Here is a 14672-nt window from a genome sequence, read left to right as displayed (position 1 = left end):
GGGACCCCCGAGTACCCCCCCCCCCCCTCCCCCCAAGGACCCCTGGGGTCTCTTTGAGGACCAATGAAGTAAAGCATTAATTTACGAAAAAACACAAAAAGTTAAAGATGGGGTGCCATGATATTTTTCAACCCTAAAACCTGATCATAAGGTATTATTATTATGTAAGGATTTTTTTCAACAAAAAAAAAGTGTACAGTAAGTGTTAAAATGCTGTTTTTATGTAGACACACCCACCAGTGCATTAAGTATACCTGGTTCTCACCTTAGCACCTCCTCCACCACCTTAGCACCACCCACCTGTCCTAGTCCCTCCTCCTCCTCATGCCCACACCTGTTGTGTTATGATAATGAGGGGGAGGGTGTGGGCTTTGTGATGTCACTAAAGTGCTGTTTCTCTATTGGCACATTTGACCCTCAAGGTTTCAGCCTCCAGGAAAAAAATCCAAATAGTCAGAGAAGACATAAAACACCATAAAAACACCACCGGGGGGCTTAATGAAGTTCTATCAACCTCATAGACACATGAAAAACAGAAAAAGTGCAAAAACATGGCACCACCTCTTTAAAATATGGAGATAAGAGGTTTCTGCCCGACAGGGACGCTATATTATTTGCGGTGTTTCCTTGCCTGTATGCGGTCCAGTGTGGCGCTGCGAGGCGGGTCACTGGGCTGACCGCCGCTCTCTCCAAACTTCTTGGGGACGGAGTAGGAGCGCTGGTGGCGCTGGGACGAGAGGCCGGCGAACCCGGGTCCGGGGAAGTTGAGCTGCCCCGTGCTCTTCCTGTTCATCAGCTTCTCGTTGGTGAGGAAGTCGGGCGAGGACGTCCTAAAGGAACACACACACACACAGTAAAACATCCAGATTTTATTCAGGTTTTTTTTTTATGACTAGAGCACATCTACATTAGCCTGGTAAAGCCCCTCCCTCCGGAAAATCTCATTTCCATTTGATTTCAGGAAGGAGTCTCGCCTGAAGGCTTGTCTGGGCGTTTCTAGCGCATTACCAAAAAAACCGAGCCTATCAGCGTCGTCGCTCATCGTTCTGTGATTGACAGCAAAAGTTGGCCAATCAGGTGGCGAGTTCGAGTGAGCCCGAATGGACCCGAGTGCAGCCTGAGTGCAGCCGACCAAACACGAACGGCAGCCATTGTTTCTGTGGGCAGTTTCTACTTTTTATTTTAGTTTTATTTCGTTCGTATTTTAAAACGCTCTCAAACTTATTTTTTGAGGCACGGAATTTACTTATAAGATATCGTTTGGATAGAATTTAGTTGTTTAACTTCATATATGTGGTCAATTAATCATGACAGAGCCTATTTAAAAATACAAATTCAGAGAACCGGCAGGGGCGGGCAGTGACACGCATGTATCCGAATAAGGCAACCTATTTTGGGCATGGCCATCTCAAAAGTCCCGTTGCGTCACATTAGTCTGGAGGTGGTAAAAATGCACTGCAATTGGCTGAAGGGGAACAACGATCATTGGCTGAAGGGGTTGTCAGTCAACGGTATTACTCCCGCCCAACTCCAGCCAATATTGCAGAATGGGCGATCATGCCAGACTCACTCCTGAAATAAATTACAAATGAGATTTCCGGAGGGAGGGTTTACCAGGCTACATCTACATCGCACTGCCGATCCGACCACCATGCCTGTTATGTACTGTATGGGTGTATCAGGGCCCCCAGAAGACACATGAGCAAATCGTTGTTGTTAGGCAATGGTTTATTTTACATAATAATAATAATAATATCTCAGATTTATGTAGTGCTTTTCAAGGTACTTTATACATGGGATGTATAATTATGTGATATTATGTGATATGCGTATCAAGCCAGGGCCTCCAGGTGCAACATGCGCAAATCTGCGTTGTTAGGCAAGGGCTTGAGTTTGTTTCTGACATCAGTGTAGATTATCCATCGCTCGGCCCACCCACCCACACGTTATGGTGTTTTGCTATTATTCTGCCCCGCGAAAATGTGTGACATGGTGCCGTAATCGCTCCTATCAGTGTGTCTGTCTGTATATCTCAAGAACAGATGGCCGGATGTTCAAGATACTTGGTGGGAAAAATCAGAAGGCTGCCCTGAAGAGATCCTTTTTTGTTGTGTCAAAAGGTCAAGATCACAATTGCTCAGATCTCTGGAACAGAGCGACATCGAAAAAGTTGAAGGCACTACTGTTGGGAATCTGAATCTTAGCTATGCTATGTTATGTAATGTACCATACTGTCCGATCTTTTGTTATCCTATCTTATTCAGTCTCATTCAATCTTATGGACTTGGTTGTCTGTGTGTGATATATGGAAGACGGTTGAATGTTGGTGATGTACCTGGTCAGAGCTGCCATCAGGTCGCTGTTCTTCAGACACTCTGCTAGATTCACCACCACCGACTCCAGAGTGAGCAACACCTCCATCACATAGCCCTGAAACACACACACACACACACACACACACACACACACACACACACACACACATTGAACATTCTCATTAGCACAGCTACTACAGTACATGTGCATATACTGTATTGTACTCTCTCTTACTCTCTCTTTATCAGAATATGCCCCTCTGTCTGCTCCTCCTTATGTCTCTGAATCTCTCTCTCTCTCTCTCTCTCTCTCTCTCTCTCTCTCTCTCTCTCTCTCTCTCTCTCTCTCTCTCTCTCTCTCTCTCTCTCTCTCTCTCTCTCTCTCTCTCTCTCTCTCTCTCTCTCTCTCTCTCTCTCTCTCTCTCATGGTTGGTCTAACAATAACAATATGGGCTGATTTGGAAAAATGTGTGCAAATAAAGTGCTTCTAGAATTCACTAAAATTCCAGTGTCTCTCACCTGCACTTCGTCCCCATGCTCTCCCACCACCTCTACGAGTCTGGACAGCAGGTCAGAGACGGCGTGGGCATTGATGGGCTGTTTGAGCGCTCTGAACATCTGGAAGGAGCGTCCGGCGTAGTGGCGAGACGAGCTGCACAGCGCCGTCTGGAGGGCCACGTCGCTCAGCTGCTGCTCCAGGTGGAAGTCTGAGCACACACACACACAGGTTTGTTAGGCCGCTAGGGGCAGTTGAAATGTATTTTTTGGGGGTAACAGATTATTATTAAAACATTTTCACAGAACCCGAGGCTTGTCCGGCCCAACTAATTAGCATACATTTTGGGCCCGTTCCGGCCCGAAAGTGTCGGGTTCCGGCAGAATTTGAGAAACACTTGGTTATCATAATTCATGCGTCAAAGGCAGTGGTGGAAAAAGTACTCACATTCTTTACTTAAGTAAAAGTACCAATACTGCAATATAAAAATACTCTGTTACAAGTAAAAATTCAAAATTAAACATTTACTTGAGTAAAAGTACAAAAGTATTGGCATCAAAATGTACTTAAAGTACCAAAAGTAAAAGTACTAAATATTTGAAAATAGCCGATCTACAAGCTCACAACGCGTCGCGATGCGACGCGTTGTGAGCTTGTAGATCTGCTATTTTCAAATAGCCTAGTTATAAAATAGGGTTAAAGTGGTTAATGTATGTTTCATTATATCATAGTTTATATCTGAAAAGTAACTAGTAACTAAAGTTTTCAAATAATTGTAGTGGAGTAAAAGTACAATATTTGCCTCTGAGATGTAGTGGAGTAGAAGTAAAAGTATTGGAAATTGGAAATACTCAAGTAAAGTACAAATACCTCAAAATTGTACTTAAGTACAGTACTTGAGTAAATGTACTTAGTTACTTTCCACCACTGGTCAAAGGGCTAGATGTGAACCTCTATAGTAAGATGATAACATGGCAGTGTTGTGTTGTGTCTGACCTGACTTGGACTCCTTGAAGACGGAGACGACGTGCCTCAGGAAGTTGGCCAGCTGCTCGGTGCTCTTGGAGTTGGGGTTCTTGGGGGTGATGTCCTCATGGACCCACAGCGGGCCGAACGCTCTGAGCAACAACAACACAGTACTCCAGGCTCTGTATGCCCACCACCAAGCACCACACACACATTATGCACACTGCACTACACTACGCACCATTGGTTCTCAAAGTGGGGGGTCCCCAGGGGGGAGGGCGGGGGTAACCAGGGGGTTCCCAGTAAAATGAGTACATTTTGCATTCAATTTGAGTTTAACCACTTGAGCCCCGATATAAGTTGGCTATTGGCGATGCGTTGTGAGCTCCAGGGGGTCCCCAGCAAAATGTGATAATATAGCATCACAATAATTTCAACCTTTTATACTTTGGCAATTGAAAAATAGCAGAAGCTCATGAGCTTGTATATCTGCTATTTTTGAAAAATGGAGAAGGTGTGCAAATCTTTGAATATATATACTGTACATAATTTTGGAGAGAACATTTGTAACTCAAATCTTTGCTGGGGAGGGGGGGGGGGTCCGTGGCCAAATACACATCATTTTGGGGGTCCTTCACGTGGAAAAGTTTGAGAACCGCTGCACTAACACTACACACACACACGCACGCACGCGCAAACACACACACACACACACACACACACACACACGCGCACACACACACACACACACACACACACACACACACACACACACACACACACAATCCCGCCCAGCATCATCATCATTCACCACCAACCTGGTGGCCAGGAACTCGATGAGCTTGTTGGTCTTGTCGTCGTTCTCGCTGGCCGCATCAGCATCCAGTTCGTCCAGCTCGTCGGGGGTGACCAGGGGCAGGTGCCCCACGCTGCCCGCCATGCTGCCCCCTCCCAGGCTGGCCGAGGACGAGTTGGACGTGGAGCTCAGGCCCGAGTCCGCCACCGGAGACGCCTGCCACTCCCGCAGGAAGTCTGGAGCGCCTTGACGCAAAGAAGACAACACGGTGGTTCTCAAAGTTAGTGGGGGTCCAGGGAGGGACGCCCCCAGGGGGGCCTTGAGGGGGTTCCCCCGGGGCAGGGGTCCCCAGCAAGATGTTGCTGCAGGGACCCCCACCCAGATTTTTTTTACGATTTTTCAAAAATAGCAGATCTACAAGCTCATAGTGCGGCACTCGATCAAAAAATGACACAGATACTTTCCCGGTCTTATTGGACTAATACATTGAAGCCCTATTTTATATTTTGGCTATTCATGTGTGCGTGCGTGCATACTTACTGGTGTGTGTGTATTCCGCGGGGTAGCTTGATTTGACCGTCAGACTCTTGTTGTCACTGAGCTCTCTGGTCAACAGAAGCACCGAGGCGATTACCTGCACACGACATGACACGACAATAACACACCATGACACAACAACACAAACAGTAACCCTTGTGTAGAGTGTGGTGAAGGTGTGTGGTTCTCTTACCTGGAAGTTGTTGTTACAGGACAGGGCGATGAGCAGATGCAGAAGTAGGCGTTTGCTGTGTTCAAACACCTCTGGCCTGTAGTGGTCCAACCCTGAAGAACAACACACATAGTATTGTATTGGGTATCTTTATATGTCTTGATTAATTGAATACATAGGACCATAATGGAAACAAGCCCTCAGGGCCTTTTCTGTTATTCTTTTAGCATTATTGTGCAACTGTACCTCTGTACTTTTTTACAAACCGTTAATAAAGTATTCAATAAATAAAACAGAAAATAAAGATGATGGACAACGTTTGAACTCATATCATGTACAGTACAGCATACGTACAGTATACAACCCAGGGTTCAACCAAAGTTCAACATCATAATATTCTTATTATTTTTGTTAATTATTACTTGTTGCACAGCCTTGCGGACCATGTCACACCACCTGTATGAGTGAGTGTCATTCTCTTGATTCTTTATGATATGCTATGTATCATGTTGTCATGTGTAATGTAATGGGAACACATACATTATGACAGACATGTAGACGTCACTGTCATACGTTGAGACGACTAGGACAACTCACACCGTCAGTGTGGATGATAACACAGGTCTAAGGGTTAGCATGCGGAATAATTACATTTTAAAATGTCATTTTAAAAACTACATTTTTATGCTGTCTGACAGGTGAGTAAATACCTCTGGTTAGGTGAAAAAAGCTGTGTGTGTGACTGTGTGTGTGTGTGGTCTGTCCCACAAAGCATACCAGTCATTGCTGGGGCTGGAGATAACATTTCACAGTGTCACGACACGGATTAATTGTACGTCAAGGAAAATACCAGCGCAACACGTGGCAATGTGCACACACACACACACACACACACACACGCACGCACACTCACACATGCACACGCACACGCACACCCTTCTCAAGCTCAACCCAGATAAGACAGTGACTCTCTTCTGCCCAGTATAAGTCCTGCCCCATGCAGGATGTCACTGTTTCCACTGACAACTCCCTGGTGGCTTCTGTCCCCACTGCCAAGAGCCTGGGTGGGCGTGGTGGTCCTGGACAGTCAGCTGTCCTTCAATCAGTGGTTGAAGAATACCAATACCACGATATAGAAAATACTCTGAGTAAAAGTACAAATGTATTGGCATCAAATTGTTCTTAAAGTGCCAAAAGTAAAAGTAGGCTACTCATTATGCAGAATGTCCCATTTCAGGTTTCAAAATGTATAAAAATCTTTAGGCCTCAGTCATCTCTAAGCTTGACTTGTGACTTGATATTGGCCTCCCAGCATGCTCACTTAAGACACTCCTGTGATCCAGAATGCTGCAGCACACACCTGGTCTTCAAACCACCCAAAACCCTCCTTTTCGCTCCCTTCATTGGCTTCTGGTTGCTGCCCTGCAAACAGTACAAAACGCTGATGCTGGCCTACAAGGAAAACAAAGGCCTTCAAGACCTGATCCAACCCAGGAATGCTGCCCAGAGCCTTCCCTAAAACACCCTGGGCAACTACATGGCCTATTTCTTAGCCAAAACATTATAAAAAAACTTTACAAACAAGCTGCCAAAGACTAATCATTGAGTGTCTGTGCTTCTCCTCCCTGTCTGTGAGCTTTGCTGCCGGGCCAGGGCACACAGACAGACAGCTGCAGGCTTTGATCCGCTCAGACCACTGGAGCTCTCACAACTGGCTTATTTACGAGAGTGCCGCTCATATCTTGGACAACGCCTTTGCAACGGCATTTTGCAAAAGTTCCTACAGTGAACATTCACTTCACAGCTGCTGGAGTGAATTCAGCACAAGACGGCTATAGAGACAAGAGACTCACTAGAGATCTATCACCTCCCTTAATGTGTTTAAAGAATCTATTTTCATTCACCTTCTAACACCCTGTTCACGCTTCCAATCATGGTTCAAATCGCTCTTGGCATCTGTGCTTAACACATTGACTGCCAGAGTTTATTCATAATGTACTCACCCCTGTGCCAGCAATTTGCGTGTTTTTTAATTTTTTTGTTTTGTAATTTTTCATTCAAATACATTCTCTGATTGTGTTGTCAAGCACCTACGATTGTTCCACCAGTAGAGAGCAGCACATCCAAACATTGATCACCTCGCTCACCCCCTCCCAAACAGGCCCACGTCATATCCGGTCATTCAAAGGATGTGACGTTTTCGACAATTCCCGGCCCGCTGATCGGCCTGAAAACGATGTGATACACTACGACGATGACTGTTAGTCACCCGGACCAAAGAAAATAGAAGTTGAGCTGTCCGTTTGTCTTTTATACCGTGTGAAAAAACGTGTTTTTCCTTATTCTGGCCGAAAATCACCGGAGAAAAACAACGTGACCCGGAAATGAATTTTTTTTTTTACATCCGGCTCCGGGTGAGTGTGACGTAAGTGGAAAACGAAAGTGTTGATGAGAAATAAACACAGCCGTGCGATCACAGATTAAACAATGAAAATTCAAAACAACGTGTCAACCCGTTCTTTGGAATCCTGGCACTCAAGCGATGGATTTGAAAGAACGTGTTGACACGATCTTGGCACTGTATGTGTTAAACATCTGTTCTTAACAATTGTTATTTCAAATCTGTATCTAATGTACCGATATTTATTTTCTAAGGTGCATGTGCAGTATATACTGTTTGCTTAATGCTTAATGCTTAACCCATTAAGACCGGGAACGCATCTGTGTAACCAAAGCTTTGACCATTATTTTACACTTCGGGCTATTCAAAAATAGCATATATACAAGCTCATAGCACGGCACCAAGTGTTGTGCTATGAGCTTGTAGATCTGCAATTTTTTTTTTTAATCATGAACATTTTTGCAAATCTTTGAATATAATTATACATTTTTTTTAAAGCAAACATTTTATCTCAAATCTGGGGGGTCACAAACATTTTCGGGGGGCCTTGACATGAAAAAAGTTTGAGAACCACTGCTATTATAGCAAAATACGTTTTTTCAAAAAACAGTTAGGATTTGGAAAACATTTGTAGAATCCCCAAAAGCAAAGATTTGAGTTCAAAATGTTGTTTAAAAAACATATATATTCAAAGATTTGCACAAACTTTCACGATAAAATAAATAAATAGCCGAAATAAATAAAAGAAATGACACACAGATGCGTTGCCGGTCTTAATGGTTAATGCTTGTACCCTGATTGAGTATGCTGCTGCATGTTACTGCATGCGCATGTCTGTATCGGTATTATGGTTTTCCTGTACTAATGGGTTTTGTCTCCATATGAATGTCTCCATATATATGAAGGTTGAACTGGTGGGGTGGGAGCGGCTAGTTTTGGGAGAGCTCTTGTCTAGTCTGTCTGCATGGATGTATCTTGTTGTATTGTTTGCGTATTGTATGCCCTGTTCATTTGTGCTACGGAACCCCTCGAAAATGAGATGGTTTATCAAGGGGTTTATCCTTCTAATAAGGGTACTTAGAGCATGTGTCTGTGTGGAGTTTTTGTTTCAGTGTACAGTACACACATCTGTGTCCATGTATGCGTTCATCTGCATTTGTGTGTTACGCATATGTGCGGGCCTGTATATATAACCGTGTGTGTGTGTGTGTGTGTGTGTGTGTGTGTGTGTGTGTGTGTGTGTGTGTGTGTGTGTGTGTGTGTGTGTGTGTGTGTGTGTGTGTGTTGTGGTTGGTACCTAGGAAGAGGGCGTGGAGCAGCAGAGGTAGATGAAGGGCCCAGTCCTCTCTCACGCTGTGGTCCACCACCATCTCTGTCATGAAGATGACCGCTATGTTACACCTGCAAGCACACAGCAAAACATGCTAAGTACTAGGGGCTGCAGACAAGCTCAACAAGGGGGTTGTCCTTGAAATTAAAATGTGTGAGAACCACTGTGTGTATGGTTAGGTTACCTGTGCAGCGGTCCCCTGGGAGTGATGGTCTCAGGCAGGTAGTCGACCAGCGGGGCCCAGCAGCCCCCGTTAACGGGCATGGGCAGTGGCTGAGGCCGGTTGGTCTCCAGCACACCCAGCAGCCAGCCGGCGTACGGAGGGAGAGGGTCAGCTACAACAAAACACAACAATCACAACAATAACACAGCTATTTGAATACGAGAACGCTTGCCCCAAAACACGTTCGCCCCCCCCCGGGTCAAACCCGCGCCGACCTCGAACGGTCGCCATCAGGGATTCGTTAATGTAACCTCAGTAAAACTGAGCCTAAACCTAACCTTATTCCTAAACGTAACCTCAGTAAAACTGAGCCTAAACCTAACCTTATTCCTAAACGTAACCTCAGTGAAACTGTGCCTAAACCTAGAGAAGAGATCCAGCAGAACCAAGACAAGTCATTTTATGCTTGGCTGCGCGAGTGCGCGTGGGGTGTCTCGCTCCGAAAATAGCCGATCTACAAGCTCACATTGTGAGTATAAATCAGGCATTACGAGTCGACACCATCAAGGCCTGCAACCGGGATAATTACCCCCCCCCCCCATTCTATAAGACCCCTGTGCGTGTAATGAGGCGATCGCCGTGAGGACAGCGATCACGGAACATATTCCATGATTTGGTAAAATTTGGTAAAAAAAAAGGTTGGTAAAATGTGTTTGTTTTTCGCTGGCAGTGGCGTGTCACTATTACACTATTACTCTGGCAGTTGAAGAGTTAAAGTGCATCGCTAGCCTGTAGCTTTTGCCATAACAGTTTTTTTCACACTGTTTTTATAAGACAGTTTGGATTGAGACTGCCTGACACACAGAGGCAGCTCCCGTGTAAATAAATAAAAGAAGATGCACACAGCTCTCTTCTCATCATGACTGTGAGGCACGTGGCCTCACATTAAGAAAAATAATAACAAGCTTTAAGAATAATAATATCACACTTCACTGACTCATATGAAACAGGTCTTGTCGCTTCGAACACGGCGGTATTTGGACGCTTGCCAACAGCAAGTACGACACGCCACAGGGTCAGACATGCATGCACACATTGCACACGGAACGGGGCCAGGCGTCAGTGAAAAGAAGGCATCCTGAGCATGTTTATCCAAAGCATGCCACGCGCTTTCACACCGGGGAGCGGGACGGGTTCCATTCGTCCAGGCGTGTTCTTCTTCGACGTTAAGAGGGCTGTAGACTCAGTGGTGGAAAGAAACTAAGTACATGTACTCAAGTACTGTACTTAAGAACAATTTTGAGTTAATCCAATCTTCTAAATGTTTTACTTACTACCCCTCTACATCTCAGAGGAGAATATTGTCCTTTTACTTCACCGCAATTATTTGAAAACATTAGTTACTAGTTACTTTGTAGATTTTGATTCTTATTACAAAACATACATTAACCACTTCAGCCCCATATATACTTTGGCTATTTGAAAATAGCCGATCTACAAGCTCACAACATGTCGCAAAGCCACACGTTGTGAGCCTGCAGATCGGTTCGACAACTGCATGCGAAAAACGTGTAAAATGGGACATTCTGCATAATGAGTACTTTTACCTTTGGTACTATTTTTGATGGAAATACGTTTGTAAATTTTGAATACAAGACATTTACTTATAACAAGGGTATTTCTGCTTTATATTTAAGTGAAAAAAAAGTGAGTACTTCTTCCAGCACTGACTGAGTGCATTTGCACAATGCAGTTGGTTGGACCGGTGCATGTCTGACATTCCAGGCATTGTGATAGATGTGAGCGCCAGGACTTTTCTATGGAAGCCTGTTATTATTACACCTGTTTTATCGCTGTGGCTCTCTGTCACCTGTCCAGAGAGAGACGGTTTACCTTCAGAGTTCACAGACTCACTGCCTGTCTGTCTGTCTGTCTGTCTGTCTGGTCCTGGCCTGTACTGTCTGGAATGTAACCTATCGCTTTATTAGTTCAGGAGTGTCGAAAAGCCTGTACTGTGTGTGTGTGTGTGTGTGTGTGTGTGTGTGTGGGAAAGTCCTGGAAAGTCCTATAATGAATAGCTTAAAGTGAGCTTAGAAACGTAAGCGTCGCGCAGTGAAATTAGCGGAGAATCTTTGAACATTTTTGGAAGTTTTGCCTATAATGACATACTTAAAATAGGGACAAAAGGGGCGCCGACGGCCTAGTGGTTAAGGCACATACCACATATGGGCTGTAATGCACCCTGACAGCGAGTCACAGGTTCGATTCCTGAGCTGACAACTGTGACTTACCACTATGTTATCCAAAGGCAGAAAAGCCCCAAAAATATATTAAAACAAAAAAAAGACTGGGACACTAGGTTGATAGTGGTTAATCTGATACCATGCTAGGTTATTCTAAATCTATATTATGATAAATTCTGGAAAATACATGGTGCATGGTGCAAAAAAGAAAAAAAAAAGAAACAAAGAATTGTGCAGCGCTGTTACGTTTTGAACAGGAAACAGAAGCTTTGAATTAGATGCCAGTAATTAAGTGTACATACATCCACACACCCTGCCTATGATACTGCTGCCTTGTCTTTCCTCTGAGAAACCGTTGTCCTCGTGTTCGTCTGTTCTCAGGTCATTATTCACTATTAACATACTGAGCATACTGAGCTATAGGAGGAGAAATGTATGTCCTGCAGCTCATTCCAAACGACAGGGCGGTGTGTGTGTGTGTGAGAGAGAGAGAGAGAGAGAGAGAGAGAGAGAGAGAGAGAGAGAGAGAGAGAGAGAGAGAGAGAGAGAGAGAGAGAGAGAGAGAGAATATCTTACTCTTCTCGTCTTCGTAGGAGCCTCCAGAGCTGTTGCTGTAGCGAGACTCCAGTCTGTTGTGAGCTCTGGCCCTGAGGAGATAAAAGCACACACAGTTATTTATATGCTATACGTTGTATAGTGTTAATAACAGTTATTTATATGCTATACATGTATAGAGTCAATAACAGTCATTTATATGCTATACGTTGCATAGTGTTAATAACAGTTATTTATATGCTATACATGTATACATGCATTAAAGCTAAATACAATCTCATGACTGAACATTTTTGTATGGCCAACAAGTCCTAATATGTGATTTGTGAAACTTGTGAATAGAGCCCCCCACACTAGCGCTGATTCCTAAACAATGAACGCAACATTATGATGTTTTAGTAATATTCTCCCTGCTGTTCCTACATACTGGCAACCAGTATCCGAGACCATTATGGTTATATGGAAGATGCTTCTGAACATAATTTGCTAGTTTGACCACTTCAAATTCTCTAATCTTAAAATAATGACTGAAAAGCTCTTAATGCGCATTGAGAGCTTGCAGACATGCTGGCTTCTATGGAATGCATAGGACTGAAATCAGTCGTGACAACTGAGAACTTTAATCCATGTGTATAGTGTTAATAACAGTCATTTATATGCTATACGTTCTATAGTGTTAATAACAGTTATTTATATGCTATACGTTGTATAGTGTTAATAACAGTTATTTATATGCTATACGTTGCATAGTGTTAATAACAGTTATTTATATGCTATACATGTATAGTGTTAATAACAGTTATTTATATGCTATACATGTATAGTGTTAATAACAGTCATTTATATGCTATACGTTCTTATAGTGTTAATAACAGTCATTTATATGCTATACGTTCTATAGTGTTAATAACAGTTATTTATATGCTATACGTTGTATAGTGTTAATAACAGGTGTTAATAAGTTGTACTAACATGAAAACAGACCTCTCTTCATTCTCTCTGGCCATCTTGGTCTCGTTGCAGTCGGGAAAGTTGTCCTGACCGGCAACCACGGTGTTACTGCTGGACGTGGTGCCTGGATGAACAATGATAGTGTTTAAGGAAGACAATTAAAAAAATACACTCCTGAATAAATTAATATGTTTGTAAGACAAAATTATAATTTGCCAAAAAGTATAGCAATAAAATATACTTTAAAATAAGATACTTTATCCATACTGGATGTAAATATTATGTGACTAGTTGAAAATGTAAGGAAAACCAAAAATCGCTGGTAGTGGGCAATTCAATTATGTATTTAATCTGGCAGTGAAAGAGTTAAATGAACATCGGGTCTAATACAATTTGATTATCGACGGGTGTGTTAGAGGGTGCTACCCTCTAACACACACGCACGCACGCACGCACGCACGCACGCACGCACGCACGCACGCACGCACGCACGCACGCACGCACGCACGCACGCACGCACGCACGCACGCACGCACACACACACACGCACACACGCACACACACACACACACACACACACGCACACACGCACACACGCACACACGCACACAGGCACACAGGCACACAGGCACACTCACACACAGACAGACCTGTGTGTGAGGTGGGGGTCTTGTTGCTGGCGGCAAAGCGGTAGAAGGGGGGGTTGTCACAGTGCAGGACCACCGGGTTGACGGGGTCCGTCTGCTGGAGCTCAAACAGCAGCTCCTCCATGGTCTGGATGGTGTTGTTACGACACAGGTAGATCACCACCTTCTTGATCTGAAACATTAACATGGATGGTGTTGTTACGACACAGGTAGATCACCACCTTCTTGATCTGAAACATTAACATGGATGGTGTTGTTACGACACAGGTAGATCACCACCTTCTTGATCTGAAACACCCAGCATGCACAAACATTATTATATACACCGTACAATACAGACAATTATATGGACATTTAAAAAAAATTGCCAGATGTTTTGGATTGTATAAGTTATGGACAAACGATACACAGAAAACCTATTTCACACATTCTACACATTCTGTTCTGGTTTGCAGTGTTATAAAGAATGAATGTATCCCAATGTGACACTAGGTCGCATTTCTTTGTGTCGTTTTGTTTTACAGCCGCAGTGTCATTTTCTTTTCTGCAGATTTTGTGTGAGCCTGAATATTAGTATATTACTTGTATTACACCAGAACAGGTGAGTACTGTATTAAAAATAATTATGCAACACCCATTGAGAGAATGTGTCATGTTATCTTTGATAGTTGTGGTCTGTTTTACTTACTGGAAGTATCTTTGGTGCATCACTATAACTACAGTATATCTTTATTTCTACTCTTTCTTTTATTTTTTTAATGTGTTTGTCTTTTTCTTTGTGTTATTCTGTTATTTTATATGTGATCGGTGTCCTTGGATGGGGGGGTTGGGTGGGAGGGAAGGATGAACATAATAATAATAATAATAAAAAAACAAAGAGGAAGTAGGGCTGTCACATATTTAAGTTGACGATTAATTGTCACTAAAATAATTGCGATTAACGATTTAATTGTGTTTTTGGCATTTAACGTATAAAAGAAATAATAATAATTGCACAGTATGATAAATAACTTAAAAATACAAAGAAATTATTGACATATTTAATAATTTTACCCATGTAAAAATAGCAGAAATAGCTGATCTACAAGCTTACAAAGCGT

At 43.3% G+C, this 14672-nt stretch overlaps 1 protein-coding gene across 9 annotated transcripts in view; it reads right to left on the bottom strand.

Annotated features, from left to right (window-relative positions):
• The window catches only part of fryb (furry homolog b), a 102729-nt gene that overhangs the window by 30278 nt on the left and 57779 nt on the right, over positions 1-14672 (bottom strand). For 4 of the 9 annotated variants that reach the window (XM_080434990.1, XM_080434991.1, XM_080434994.1 and 1 more), the window contains 12 exons: positions 13576-13744; positions 12947-13049; positions 11996-12066; positions 9198-9348; positions 8981-9084; positions 5304-5395; positions 5114-5207; positions 4596-4818; positions 3808-3959; positions 2835-3022; positions 2336-2430; positions 632-830 (listed from right to left, as the gene is read on the bottom strand). In XM_080434990.1, the coding sequence (XP_080291116.1) occupies positions 632-830; positions 2336-2430; positions 2835-3022; positions 3808-3959; positions 4596-4818; positions 5114-5207; positions 5304-5395; positions 8981-9084; positions 9198-9348; positions 11996-12066; positions 12947-13049; positions 13576-13744 (1641 nt within the window). The remainder of the gene's footprint in view (positions 1-631; positions 831-2335; positions 2431-2834; positions 3023-3807; positions 3960-4595; positions 4819-5113; positions 5208-5303; positions 5396-8980; positions 9085-9197; positions 9349-11995; positions 12067-12946; positions 13050-13575; positions 13745-14672) is intronic. The other 5 variants (XM_080434998.1, XM_080434993.1, XM_080434997.1 and 2 more) reach the window with 2 other exon arrangements.

The sequence above is a fragment of the Gymnoscopelus braueri genome, assembly GCF_963280865.1.
Source record: "Gymnoscopelus braueri genome assembly, chromosome: 8".
NCBI lineage: Eukaryota > Metazoa > Chordata > Actinopteri > Myctophiformes > Myctophidae > Gymnoscopelus > Gymnoscopelus braueri.
This window is presented reverse-complemented; position numbering and strand designations above follow the sequence as displayed.